We start from the raw sequence: 14651 nt of genomic DNA, 5'->3' as shown, positions 1-14651 counted from the left end.
TGCATTTATCATCTGCTTCCTTTCAGTTCGGTTTAAGGTGCTGAACAACAATCACCTTCAGATCCGTGGCATAAAGAAGACAGATGAGGGCGCATACACCTGCGAGGGTCGCCTCATGGCTCGCGGTGAGATTGATCTGCGGGTCATCAAGGTCGTTGTGAACGGTAAGCACCCTTCTCTCTCATTGCACTACTTCCTATTCCTTTTTGTTCTGTGTGTATGTTTTTGTGTGGCAGGTGTCCCATGAAGCTTAAATAAGCTGTGGATCCTTAGAGGCGACCAGGCTCAGCATCAATATGGAAACAGTTGCCATGAGCAACCATGTATCAAAGATGATCTATGCTAATGAGAAGTCTGTTTCCTGCAACTTCTGAGCCTAGTAAATGAGTGCCCAAAATAAGTGTTCTGAATTCGTCACCGCTTCTGTTTCTGTTTTCCCTCCTTCTGTATATCTCCGTAACTAGCTATGCATGTACTGCATCTATCTGCCAATTTGTGTTATTTATCTATCTCTCTGTGCCTCTCAGTGCTGCCGACCATCAGGGTATGGCAGTCAGAGGTGAACGCCACAGCAGATGTCGGGCAGTCTGCCATGCTGACTTGTGCTGTTGATGGCTATCCTGAACCCATGGTGACCTGGACAAGGTAACACCCTGCTGGTATACATCCAACATTTGCAGCAACACATGTCAGATGCCACCATATTGCCTAAGAATTATAAACTATAAATTAGTTGATTTGTAGAATTTAATATGTAAACCTCATTGCAAACATGAAGAGAAAGATGTCAGTTCTTACTGAAATAAACTACTGTTGGGCTGAACCCTATAAAAACAAAGTTTATATGAGAAATCCAATTAAGATGCCTGACTTTAATTTTCCAATGACAGTATGTGTGTTTGTAGATCTGTAGAAGGTTTTTATGCATTAGTGAGGCAGTGTTGCATTGGTGAAACCATTCAACTGAAGGTTAGTGACACTCAAGGATATTGAGGATATTCTGCTGACTGGTTCATTCATTGCAATAGGATACTTAATCACAGGGTATCAAAGGTGCATGTAAACACTGAAACCTGATAACTAGAGTGTCATCAATAGCTACATTGTTCTGTGTCTGAATACAGCCATTGATAGGATCCTGCTTTGTTAAACTGTTCCTGTTCATCTCGTTTCCAAGAGAGCAGCTACTCTTGTAGACAATTTGAATTTGAGGACACAAAGTGCAAACAGACTCAGAGCTAGTGTTGGCCTCGGTTTTTCAGAATTTTGTGGCCCTTGAAATCACCTTTTTATACTTGTGTAGTTCACATCTGTGCACTTCAAAGATATCAAAGACAGTGCCTGCACTTTGTTGAAAGCTGTATTAAAACTCCAAATAAGTGATTGTAAAAAAGGGATGAGAACATTATATTTTCTACATTCCTGGCATTGCTGATAAACAGTTTATACTCCACGAGGACAAAATGAAAATATGAGCCATTTCTTAAAATGAGCTCTTAACATCAAATGTGAAAAAGCTTACAATAGAAAAACATTATCACTGAATATTACACGCATGTTCTGAGCTCTGAAATGGTCCACTTTCACCCCTACTTTTTCTTCTTTATCCTTGTACTTCATCATTTGATCCTTTCACTAACTCATTGAAACATTTAGTGTTTTTAGAAACTCAAGTGTCATTAAGTTCTCTTTGAAGAACAGCGTGTAACATGGCATAGTTCATGTTATGATACGTTTAACATTTGTGTTGGTCTGTCGTTTTCTTTCCTACAGGAACCAAGTAGTTCTAGAGGCAGGAGAGAAGTACAGCTTTAATGAAGATGGCTCTGAAATGTCAATAATGGATGTTACTAAGCTGGATGAGGGAGAGTACACCTGCATTGCCAAGAACAAGGCTGGGGAAACTGATCAAGAGCTCAGTCTGAGAGTCTTTGGTGAGGAGGAATGTTTTCTATACTATATACACATGAACTAAAGTGACAATATGAAATCTTCCAAGTGTGTGGGATTGAAGTATTGCAGTATGTAGGTGGGGGAAGAACAATAGTATGGTTATGTGTCTGTTTTCTAAAGGATACAAGATGAGGTGTTGTTGCAGTGTGGGTTGTAATTGTTTCATGTAAAGAAGGATCTTAAGGATTTAGAGAACCAGCCAAGTGGGAAGAGCACATCTGAACTCTTAAAAGTACATACTTTACTTTGTCATCTAACAACTACTATAATTTCAATCACAATGACAGTGCAGGTTGACAGATCCTTAAGGAATAGGGCAAATAAAGCAAAGAAAACTGAAACCAAAAGGAAATTCCGGGTGAGATTTGCCATTAACATATAGAGAGATTTAGTAAGATTGTTGGTGTTTACTCTGTAGATTTCGGTTTTAATCAAAGTGGAAAAATCTGCAATCAGATCTCCTCGTGAGCTCCCACCTCTGAATATGAAAGCTGTTAAAGTGGATTTCCACCACTTTTGCCTCTGAATCTCAGATCTTAAGTATTGAGTACCTGTCAGTGCTGTCTGGTGGGATATTTATACTGTGCACACTCAGCATTAAGACTTGGTAGTATTTTAAGTATTAAGTATTGTTCTATAATATTGACTATACAATGACTAAATAAGCAACAAGTTAGATAATGTTTGGGGGGAAAAAAAACATCCTTGAATATCATTTATTTAATAGTTTAAGGTTCAAAACCTCACTTGCTTCATCCAAACATGTCTGTGTGTCTGATTTGGTCAACTGGATTGACTGTAGCCTGGCAACAGAGTTAAACAACTCCGTACATGTCGCAGATTTTGATTCACATATCTGATTGGAAAAAGTAGTTTTCAGGAACTTTTTTAATAGAAGTACATTGAAATAAGTTAAATAGTTTGAGAGTCGAATACCTCTAAAGAAAATACGTTCTGTATAGAGATGCGTGGAGCTGTAGTGGCAGAGAAGTTTGGGAATTTCTTTTATCTCTTCTCTTCATTTTCACCATGACTGAAATAATGAAATTCAGATGCATTTGTTATGCAGACACTTTTTAGAGCTGTGGTGCACCTGCAACAATGCTCAAAGCAGCTCTTCCTCCTATAATGCTGACACACAACATCAGTGCGGTTACTATTATTGAAACTGCTGGCAACTGTTCATTTGTTTGTGCTTATTTCAAGGTTCACTCTCCCACTACGCTGTGTGCTAGAAAGTGATTCCAGTGTTTTCACGAAGAATCAGAAATGTCTGAGGGTTTATATAGCTGATACAACAATGATAATTAGTTTGGTCCCAATCCTGCAGATTAGCTGTAAATACAAACTGTTGCATTTTCAAATATGATTTATTCAGAAATAACAAAATGTCAAGACAGCTGTTCCTTTGTTCTTGTAATGACTGTTAGTCGAGATAACAGCATTTAATATACATTTGAAATTGCTTTTGTATGCTGAATATAGTAAAATATTCATTATACTGAATACTTCTGTGTTGCTTGTAGGTATTGCTTAATCCATGTGATCATCGTTCATAGGGTGGAATAAAAAGATGAGAGTGCATGCACAGCTGCAAGCTTCAGAAGTAGCTCTCCAATTTCCTTAGCTCTGCTCATGTCATACTTGTGGCACCCTGCTGTGTTTTCAGGGTAGCTCAGGTGTATTGTAACGTGACAGGTCGTTTCAATGTAAACACAAATAAAGGCCGGATCCTTTGAGATAGGCTAAATAAATTATAACATGAATTAAGTTTGGATTCACACAAGTTTGCCGCTGCTGGGAATGGGGAAAGCTTAAATACAGTTTTGCTGCTCTAAAAATCCCCCTCACCTGTCAAGCTGTGCATCTTCATCCTTCCTTTGAACTCATCCCAAATCCTTTGCTGTTTTGCTCATTGTACTTGTTCTGCCAAACCAACTGGCTGTCTTGTTATGCCAGTGCTGTTGTGATGACTTTGTGTTTGTGTTTTACAGTCAAGCCTAAGATCACATACATTGTAAACCAAAGCACTTCAGAGATGGAGGAGCAGGTAACTCTGACTTGCGAGGCTTCAGGAGATCCGACTCCCACCATCAGCTGGAGCTACGGAGGGGATGTCTTCACTGAAGGAGAGCAGGTAAAACATGTACAGATGTGTGGATTGCTGTGGTAGATACATATTTAACTGGGTACTCAGTTTTGGTCCTTGAGTTCCGGTGTCCTGCAACATCTTTCCTCACCTGGCACCTATTAACTGCACCACTGTTGCCCTACACTACACATTGATTCTTACCACTAATTTTAAGTCTGTTTAAGAAGGTAGCAGACACTGGAGAAATTACACTAAAATAATCAATACAGGGGGAAAACATAATTTTGTTTCAAATTGGTCATTGCTCCCTAAGTTGTGGTTTGACATCAGTGCAGAAGTTATACAAAACGAGCAAAAAAAAAAAAAAAATTCTTTCTCATTTCTTACAATAGTTTTCTCAATAAAACATTAATATCTGATGACAAATCAGGACACAGTAACTATTAACCACCTGGGAGGAACACAAGCCTGCAGGACACCAAGGTCATAAGGAAAGGAATTGAATACCTTTAACTTAAATTCCAGAGGTATATTGATCACATGCAGGTGGGAGACTTTTGCAGTTTCATTGTGAAACACTCTCAGCAAGGCTTCTGTTCTGCTGATAATTCTCCCTAAATTAGCAGCTCCTTCGAGATGGCCCAGTGGATCTCATGTAATTAGCTCAGTACTCAACCAGTAATGTGGAGTACACTCAAATTTGACTGGAGTTTTCCCAAATGTCAAAAAAAAATCAACATTAGAAACCCAATTATAACATTCCCAAAATAAGCAAGCAATTTTAGGCAATAATTAAACTCTTTTTGCTTCTTGTGTTTGCTAGAATGAGCACTTGAATGATCAAGTGTTGATTTGGCATTTTCAATCACCGTTACCATTTCTCTGCTCATGCTAGTGATTGAAAATATTCAAAGTTATACAGTAATGTTATAATCTATATTTTTTTTATTGGTTGATTAATTGCTGTCATCTTTTAAATTTGTTTTGGCACTGCAATGGTTAACTACCATTACATCCTTGATACGACTGTATGTTTCCTTGGTAATGTCTCAATATTTCATGCGCCATCAAAAACCATCAAAAACAATGAATACCTGATTGGTATTCTCGTACATCTATTGCCCACATGACCTGGTTCTTCAAGGTCGTAGTGTCTTGCAACAGTTGAGAGGCAATGAGGGGGGAAACACTTCAGAGATATACTGTAGGTTATGGAGTAATTTTGGTGCCAGTCCATTACATGCACTACATTTTCTTCCTACAGGCACATCTAAACAGGATCTATCAGGTATGAAATCCGCGTGGCACAGAAATGTGGTGGAATAGTGTCGCAAAGTATGCCTCCAGATTTGACAAAACCCCCCTGCTAAAATCAAATAATCCCCTTTCATTGAAAAATTCCCAGCTGTTTCCTGAAAACCCCAAGGAATGATCTCATTAGAGTTCATGAAATTGATTTGACTGTTGCATGCTTTAACCTGGAAACTTCACTGATCTTGTGATAGAAAGTGTGTGGAACTTATCTCATGAGATCAGATGAAAATAAGGTGAATGACATAATAAAAAGGGAAGATGCCATTTCTGTGTCGCTGTTACCTGAACATTTCAAACTTTCCATCACAGCATGAGGTTGCCTGGATTCAAACCCAGCTCAGTCTGTCATCACCATAATAATGTAGATTGAAAACATTTTTTTTCATTATCACAAAATGAGTGTAAAAGCAAGCTCTCTTAAAGTGATGCTCCTCTTACATTGACTCACCCCTGCACACTTTACTCAGCTGTATTTTGGTATATTTGTGAATTTGGTGAAGATGTGGATTATACTGTAAGAATAGCTTTCAGTTTTTATGGACCATATGAAAATGGGTCCCTTTTGGTCTCCATTGTAACTAACACAAATTCAAGCAGAATAAACCCACTGTGCTCTATGGAGAACAGAAGTATTGGCTTTTTTATAGCTACCTGTGAAGCCTGTCGGGTTGAGTGTATGATTATCTCAAATAGATTTTGAGTGGAGCATCACGTTGAGTGCAAAACACGCTACCACCATATGGAATGACGCACGTCACAAGATGGCTATTTTTCTTCTTTGTAAGCCCACACACCCATCATGGTGAGGTGCTCTGACAAACATGGGCACACCACCCAGTAACAGTTTACACCTCTTGTTATACAGTGAGGATGCCCTGAGAGAGACAGCTTTTTTTTTTCTTTTTTTTTTATACAGAATATACCTCCTAGCTGCTGTAGCTCTACTTCTTCTTTTGTCAGTGACAGGTCGTCTTCTTCTGAGGTCTGGGAACTGTCATAATGGATGTGGAGGGACTCATTAGAGGTGTAGAGGAATACTCTATACCTCTTCATCCTCCAGTCTCCCCGTTATACCTCATAAAAACATTCCCTGGTTAGTTTTATTATAGGTGTGAAGATTGGCTCTGAGGACATGAATAACACACAAAGGCTTCATGTTATTACAAAAGAACATTAGCCACACATTCTCTGCACTGTTGTCCTGTTGACATGCAGCATTATGGCATGTCACATGGTACGCGTCACGTGATGCACAGCTGTGCCGTGGTGGAGTATTTTGCACTCTAGTCTGCAGTACGCTCAGTGATCTGTAGCCATCTCTTCACAGCTGTCTTCAAAGAAATGATTAGCAGCCTTACCAAATCACTGTAGTGTTTAGTAAGAGAGGATGCAGAAGAGACTGCATCGCTCATGTTCTCCTTTTATAGTTCTGATTTTCAACAAGGGAAATGATTGTCATGGTGGGGCTATAATGCATGCATGAGGAAATGGCTGCTAATTGTTTAATTGTCTTGTTCTGTTTGTTCATCTGATGTCCGTCTGTCATGCTATCCATAATCATCATAACAGCTGTATTTCATCTAAGATGGGTGTAAAAAAAGAAACAACATTCATTTGGGGTTGACACAGTAAATTTAAATGAATGCAACTGTAGCTCCATTGGAGCATGTTTGCACAAAGGGGCAGATTCACACAGTTTCATTGCAATAGTTTGTTTCCAAATGAACATTTAAATAGTTTTTTCTAGCTGTAATCATTCCCTCTGTTCATATTATCCATTAGAAGATCCCTTCATAATGCATTTACAATGTAAGTGATGGGGGGGGGGGGGGGGGGCACGTTCTACAAGCCTCTTTCTGTGCAACAGTGTTCTTAAAAGTTTATCTGAAGATAATAAATGAGTCAAATCAAGTAGGTATTGTTCAGTGTAACAGTCTTCTTAGTGTCTAAGTTCCTCTGTTACTATATTTCCACTGCAGCTCAACGGGGAAACAAAAACAGGGAGATGCTATAAAGGCTGTAAATGTGACAGATATCCACTTAAAGTGACTAAACTGCTGAAGCCTCATAAAAGCTTCAGATAAGATTCTGAATACATTTTTGCACAAAATGTGTTGACACACTGTGGATTTTGGCCCCCATCACTTCCATCACTTTAAATAGCCAGTATGAACAGGAGGAATGCTTACAGCAAGGAAAACTGTCACTGTTCACATGGACACCTGACTGTTAAATGATTAAATTTCCTTTATTATATCAGCGTGAGATTTTTATATTGGTCAGAAAACAGAGTAGAGATCTATACTGTGCCATTTTAGATGTGTGGTGGTAATGAGTAGACTGAAATAATTAGCTGTTTACTTGAATGTGTTTTCAGTTGTTTGGCTCCCTAGTTGATCAGTTCTTTCATTTTTTTCTCCAAAGATTGTTTATAGCATCATGCTTACTGTTCAGATTTGAAATTCAGTTGTACACAAGAGGAGGATTATGAGAGTAATGTGAAAAATCCCAGCAGGGTTTAATAGTTTGCTAGTCATTAGTTTTAATTTCACAAAATTCAATTTCTCTTGTAAGTTATGGACTACTGCTCCAGAAATAATAATGTCCTCTTCAATGTGATACACTTTAGTGACACTAAGTTTATCTGCCCTGACTTTTATCTGCCCTGACTACACAAGAGACTGTTCAAGGACTGTACATTTTGGTAAATAAGTCATTTGATCACCTTTAATCTATACAATATAATAACACATCAAGTAGCTGTTACACCACTGCAGCAGTGTATCAGTGAACATCTTGCAGTTGAGAAAGACTATAGTGTCTCTTTCTGGTTCAATAGGCAGTCAAAATATAATTAGAAAGATACAAACTTTGAATAATCTTCACAGTATTTATTTATTTGTTTGTTGTTATGGCTTACTGCAAAATAAGATGTACATTATCATTTCATTTTCAGTTTCTCGATTACAGTAGAGATACTATTAGACATGTCAGAATAAGAGGGAAAAGAGTGGCAAAGGTCAAGGTTTTAATTAGGTTATCTTCCGTTTACTATGATATTTCTGAAGCAGTAGATTGAGGACACCATCTCTTTCGCTCCAAATATTGAGCTGTGATGTTTGAGCAAAAAGATCAAGATTAAAAAAAAACTTTTAGATTCTGTTTTTTTTTTTAAATCATGCAAGAAATTAAAGCCGCTCCATGTTACATTTGATCTTCTGGGACAGATTAGCCATTCATTGTTGTATTTGATGGCTTTGTCTGGCTTCGTTTGACTTATTGTACTGTGGTCTGGAGTTTTAAAGGTTAAGACGAGGAGAAACTAATTCGTTTTGAATAGCCTCCTACACAGAATCTGCAGTCTCGGCAGAAAGAGGCATTGTCCGATAACCGTGAGTGAAAGGTGCAGTTGGAGGATTGAGGGAGATTATTGTATCATACAATAGAGAAGCAGTGGTACAATACATAAAAAAGGCAGGATCAAAGGAATATATTGAGAAAAAGGTTGTACATGTGAGTTAGTTATGTTTCAAATTCAAATAGGCACTTATCTTGGGATAGTTTTGTTTTTGTTTATACGTCTATTAAAGTTAAGTGTTTATTTATTTCAAAACTTTCATCAACTTTACGTGAGGTATTTGGTTGTTTCAGTCAGTGAATGCATTTGCTGCAAGTCACTCTAGATAAGTGTGTCTGTTTAATAACTGAAAATGTAAATGAAGCATTTATCCATGCTTTGTACATTATCTACATAATGAATGTTTGCTTATTTGAATACATATTAAATATTCAGCTTGATTCACAGAGTTTTCCAGCTATAATTATCTGGAATATTGTGAGCTATATAGAGGAAAGTTGTAGCAAAATAGGACTAATTATAACAATTTAAAAGCACATTAAAGATTGTAGTTGATTGGATGATAGCACTTAATTTCTGTGTTTTGTGTGTTTTTTGTAATAAATAAGTTTTAGGACACAAATTTGCTTTTTCAAATTACCACAGGCCGTGTCTACTGTACATCCAGATTACTAATTAGAAATTAAAGAGTTGAGAAAAGAAATTCATGATTATTTTATTACTAATGAAATGCTTAAAGAAAAGTTGTAATTAATGTTGTGTAGCAGCAGTTTAAGCAGGAATTCAGAAACGGAGGCACGCAGGCAAGTGTTTCAAGCCAACACAGACAGAGCATTGTTTTCTCCAAACACAAAAGGCTACATTTACAACAGCACGCCTGCTAGTTCTGTAGTGGGGTTTCTTCACTAAAACGCCTGTCTGTGATGTACTGGCAAGAGTTCCCGGGCTCAGCGGTTAATGACACAGGACGATGACGATATGCACAATCAGCAGTTTCAGCCAGACGCTACCCAGTGAATGAAACACAGTTATGGTTCAGTACATTTATGTTAGTTTTACTGCCATTTGTGTTGGTATGTCTCCTCTCTGTATTACCCTCTTCATGCTGACTTTACTATTCATGCCAGAACAAAGAGAGAGGATAATTCTCGATGGAAGAGAATAACAATGAGCTAGAGAAATGATAAGTCCCAAGGGAACCGTCACCATATTGTTCTGCGCGATTGTTCGGAGAAGTGATTGTGTTATGGTGTCTTCCGTTTTGCACTCTCGCATCTGCTGTTGTTCATTGTCCTTTTGTCTTAAACAAACACCTGTCACAGATATGACAGTGATACTTGTCGGCTCACTTACTGCAGAGGCAGCGCTGCAGACAAGTGTGTGTAGATGAGGTTGTGATGTTCCAGACTATTAGGTTGCCTGTTTTAATTGGGCTAGCGCTTTCTCCACAGCATCATGGTGATACGCAGCCAACTGCTGTTTGTACTGATGTAGAGCACACAGCGTGTTTTGCTGTGACAGTAGAGGACTTAGTATGCTTTTAAGAACATTTGAAATTACACTCACGCTGTAAGCTTTGCATATGATTTGCCTAATGAGTGTTTTACCAGCCTCCTGCTCATTTTTATAGTAAATGGTGAGGCAGGTTTGTCATTGATATCAGGTAGATGAATGCAAATGCACCATATGGTCTTTGTGCTATTTATAAGCTTTCTGCAGTTTTTGTGAGAGGATAATATGGGGGCGACTTTAGATGTGAATTCATTGATGGTTTGATTCAGTGTTTTGTTTGACAATTATTCCAGCAGATTGCTTTCATTTACTTGACATTCTCTTTCTGTTGCACCTGATGAAATAGCTGTTTATCATTTCGCCTGTTACGCTTCAACACTTTTTTACTATGTGGGCCATCACATCCCATTGTCATGCTTAACATTTTCTCCTAAGCATCCTGAAATCCATAGAGCATGCTTTTGTCATGTTTAGTTGGGGCTTTGTAGTGTCGTTGTGATTTATATTGACATTGCATGTTGTCTGGTGCAGTTCAAAGGATTGTTTGTTATCCAGAGGGTTGAATTCAAATCATGATGTTATATAATTCTGTATTCAGTGGGAAATTAAGACTGTGATAATTATTTCTTAGTTCTTATTTCTTTTTACCTATTACTTATTATAATAACCTATTATTTCAATGTGATTCTATTTTCCTTAATGACTTAAGATAACATGATCAAATGTTCAATGTTCAATTCATATAAATCCAAACCAGATCGGTCCATAAAAACACAATTGACTACACAAGAGACTGTTAAAGGACTAAGCCCTCATGAGAATGTGTCACTACATGATTGTATGGAGAGATGGTAAATTACAACATTGGATAATAACCCCCCTAGTTGTCAACATTCAAATAATACAGGTTTGGTAAATTGATAAATCTTTAGTGTAACCATTCATATAATACAGAAAATAATATATTTAAAGCTAAAACACTGCCAACATTTTTTTAGATGAATGAGACTCTTCAACAATTCATGAATTAATGCAAATAACATTGTTTGCTTCATTCAGCCTTGGAATACAATTAGAGCATAACAATGAATAATCTGAATTTGTAGTCGAGCTTTTTGTTAACATTCAGAGCAGCATATCTGACTTGCAAAGTCAGACTTAAATCCCGCCACATGTAAGCAAAGATTTATTCCAGGTCTCACAAGGAGTGTAAAAACAAAATTAATTCTTTCAAAGCCCTCGTTGCTTATTGAGAAACCGTAGAAAAGTTGCTCAGATTGATTGACCAGGATACTAGCTGTTATTTCCTGATTTAGGAATGCACAAATAAAGACAACGGCCCTATAGTAAATTTAGTTTATTGGGTGTTATATTCTCTTTATTGCTTTAAGCCTGTGGCCTGCCGCTCCTCTAAAATAGATTGTGAATCGATAATTGCTGTCGTACTTTCACCCAAGTGGCTGACATATCTCTGTTGTTGCAGAGTTGTTGCAGAGTTGTGGAGTCACCTCTTCGTGGCAAACCAATAATACCAATAAACCAATAAAACCAGTGATAAATAATGAACCAACAATAAATCATTCTTATCTGTAAGCGTTTGTGCTACTATGATGGCAACAGACATATTTCTTGTGGGCTTATAAACAGTATTGTTACAGTGTGAGGTATAGAAAATGTCACACCAGAGAGATCCTAAAAAATATTTACCTTTTAAACTAAAACCTTTGTTGTCACTTAACAAGCTCCTCTATTTGGAGAATCCACAGCATACTCTGTATTATATCTCCAGACTTTCAGCTCAGGCACTGTAGATGTACAGAAAATAAACTGGACACTTAATAATTGCATTCAGTGTGCAGCATCCCAGCTTTGCCGGGATAAGGATTACTCTCTAAGAATTGCTTTGCCTTTTGTTTGTTGTTCTGTCTCTGCTCTCTACAGGCATCATGGACTCGTCCCGAGCAACACAAGGTATTCTAAATGCATGACTTTTTCCTGGACCCATCCATCTTTCATGTCACAGGAGTCTAATTCAATCCTGGATGGATGCAGATCCAAATTCATGATCAAATCAGGGTCAGGGAGAGTCTAAACCCTGAGAAAATGCAGTGGTCAAACAGGCCAGCGCATTTATTCTGTGTCTCTGTTTAAAGTGTTGTTTGCATAAACTTTACATTCTATAACTTACCTAAACTTTTTTCCCTCGTACTTTTCACCTAGCCTGCTAGAACATAAATCAGTCCACAGCTTGAACAAATCTGACTTTTTTATTCTCAGTTTTTGTTGATATACATTTTCACATATATCTGTTATGTCATGCAATTTCATGAAGAGGTAAATACTCTCTTTGTCCTTCCATCCACATCTCCATATCTCACTCAGTCGTCTGCCAAATTTTGATAATAACTTAAGCATTTTTGACATTAGAAAATACAGTTTTAATTTGTTGAACAAAAGACGACTGAATGTGAATGTGTATGTAAGTGAAAATGTAAGAAATGTTTGTGCAGCAGCCCAGAGCATCATAGCCAGGGACTATTTCTGAAAGAAAGTGAAAATTGGCCAAAGAGAAAGAGCTGCCCACATAAGCTTTTCTCCAACGTACTTCACTTTTGAATATGTGTTTTACATATGTGTGAAAATAAGTGAGAAAAAACACTTTGTAATTTCTAAAATTAGTGATGAGAGCACCGTATAAGTCTGAGTTCAGAGCTGATACAGATTTATCTTTCAGCTTTCAGATCAACAGAATTTTTTTGCTCCAGTGCTCGTCAATTTTCAATCAGCTCATCAGCTGACGGATGCTTAAAGTCAGTGTTTCAACTGCAAGATCAAACATTTGGGTTGCCGACATTATTCATACCTCCGTACCATTTGACAGGAAATTGATGAGTATTTTAGACCATCAGTTCTTAAAATAGCCTTTCCATTTATTGTCCAATTGCAGGAAGCACTGCACGTAAAAAAAAGGTCTTTTCCTTTTTTACTCGCCTCTCTAATTGTGTTTTGAGAATGACAGCTCACATCCATTCATTAATGACACCTGTGATTACACAAAGTTTATAATGAAAATCCTCATTACTACCCACAACTGGGGGCGAGAACTCACTCATCAACTTGCTCATCAAGCACATGCCGACAGTAAATACCAAGTGTGTGTGTAAACCAATTGTGAAATTTTGGGCTGATGCTGATGTTTAATCCTCATCCTACCGACATATTTAACATATTTAACATACAGGGACTACCGACTGTCGTCCCTGGGGAGCCAAATAATAAACTACTGTAAGAAACAACTGACATAGCAAAATGTAATTCTTCTCAAAACCTTTAGTAAGTTATGTAATTCATATCATCTGGAAAAAATATGTATTAGTTTGCATAGTTTGTGTGAAATGAAAATTGAGGGTTGTTGACAGAGCATGAGGTAATCGGTGTCGGCTATGTGTGTCTCCTTCCCAATTAGGTCCCATTACAAACATGAACACATTAAGTAGTTCCATCTATTAATTGGGTGCTTTTAAACCAGGGTCCTCTAGGATCCCAATACACTGGTATTTAATTATTTTAAAAAGCACAAATTAAAACAGAAACAGAAAACAATAATTTGAAGTCATAATGAACAAATTGATTGACTGTCATAAACAGTTAGAATGATCGAATAAAGCAGTTGTGAGTTATGACAAAAAGTATCTCTGGGTCCTGCGGGTCCCCTGGTCCTTAAAATAACAATTTGGCTGGTAGCTGATGCCCATTCTGATGTGTTTGTTCCCTTTTGTGCTGGGAAAACAAAGACATATTCATTATAAAAAAACGAAACAAAAACCTCCTGAATTAAACTATAAATTATTTCAGCCCTTCATCACACATCTTTTGAATGAGTACAAGTTCAATCAAACTAGTTTATGAAAAAAACCTTTAATATAGTCTTCTTTCACAAGATAAGATTATTTTTGTCAAAAGCCTTCTTAGCCTGCGAATAACTACCTACTCTATGAGAAGAAGTTTTCACTACTTTTTTTGAGACAAATTAAATGTTTCTCAAGTGCTGTGGTTATCAAGGACTGAGTTTTGCTGGCAGTGATTTGTGCTTTCTTGGTTTCTAGTTCCCTCCATTTTTTAAAAATTAGCTTTCAGGTAAACAGTAAGTCATAACTCCAGTTCTATGAGTACGTGCATCATAAGTCTGCTTTTTAGATAATAAAACAACAGATGGCTGATGAGACACTGACGTACTCCCACATAGCCAACGTTTTCTTTCACTTCTGCTGTCATCTGTAATTGTTGAAAGGCCCACGGGAGTCAACGAGACGAATACTGGTTGATACCGATGTTCGACCAATAAATCGGTGCTAGTGTAAAGTGTGATTTGCACATGGTTGCACCATCATTTTTGTGTACCAGCAATAATAAGCTTTTGGA

At 37.5% G+C, this 14651-nt stretch overlaps 1 protein-coding gene across 4 annotated transcripts in view; it reads left to right on the top strand.

The window, feature by feature from the left end:
• ncam1b (neural cell adhesion molecule 1b) overlaps positions 1–14651 on the top strand; it is a 72029-nt gene that overhangs the window by 37801 nt on the left and 19577 nt on the right. For 2 of the 4 annotated variants that reach the window (XM_053320406.1, XM_053320403.1), the window contains exons 5-10: positions 27–164; positions 528–645; positions 1774–1934; positions 3948–4090; positions 5310–5333; positions 12171–12200. In XM_053320406.1, coding sequence (XP_053176381.1) covers positions 27–164; positions 528–645; positions 1774–1934; positions 3948–4090; positions 5310–5333; positions 12171–12200 — 614 coding nt within the window. The remainder of the gene's footprint in view (positions 1–26; positions 165–527; positions 646–1773; positions 1935–3947; positions 4091–5309; positions 5334–12170; positions 12201–14651) is intronic. The other 2 variants (XM_053320405.1, XM_053320407.1) reach the window with 1 other exon arrangement.

The sequence above is a fragment of the Scomber japonicus genome, chromosome 6, assembly GCF_027409825.1.
Source record: "Scomber japonicus isolate fScoJap1 chromosome 6, fScoJap1.pri, whole genome shotgun sequence".
In the NCBI taxonomy this organism is placed as follows: Eukaryota; Metazoa; Chordata; class Actinopteri; order Scombriformes; family Scombridae; genus Scomber; species Scomber japonicus.
This window is presented reverse-complemented; position numbering and strand designations above follow the sequence as displayed.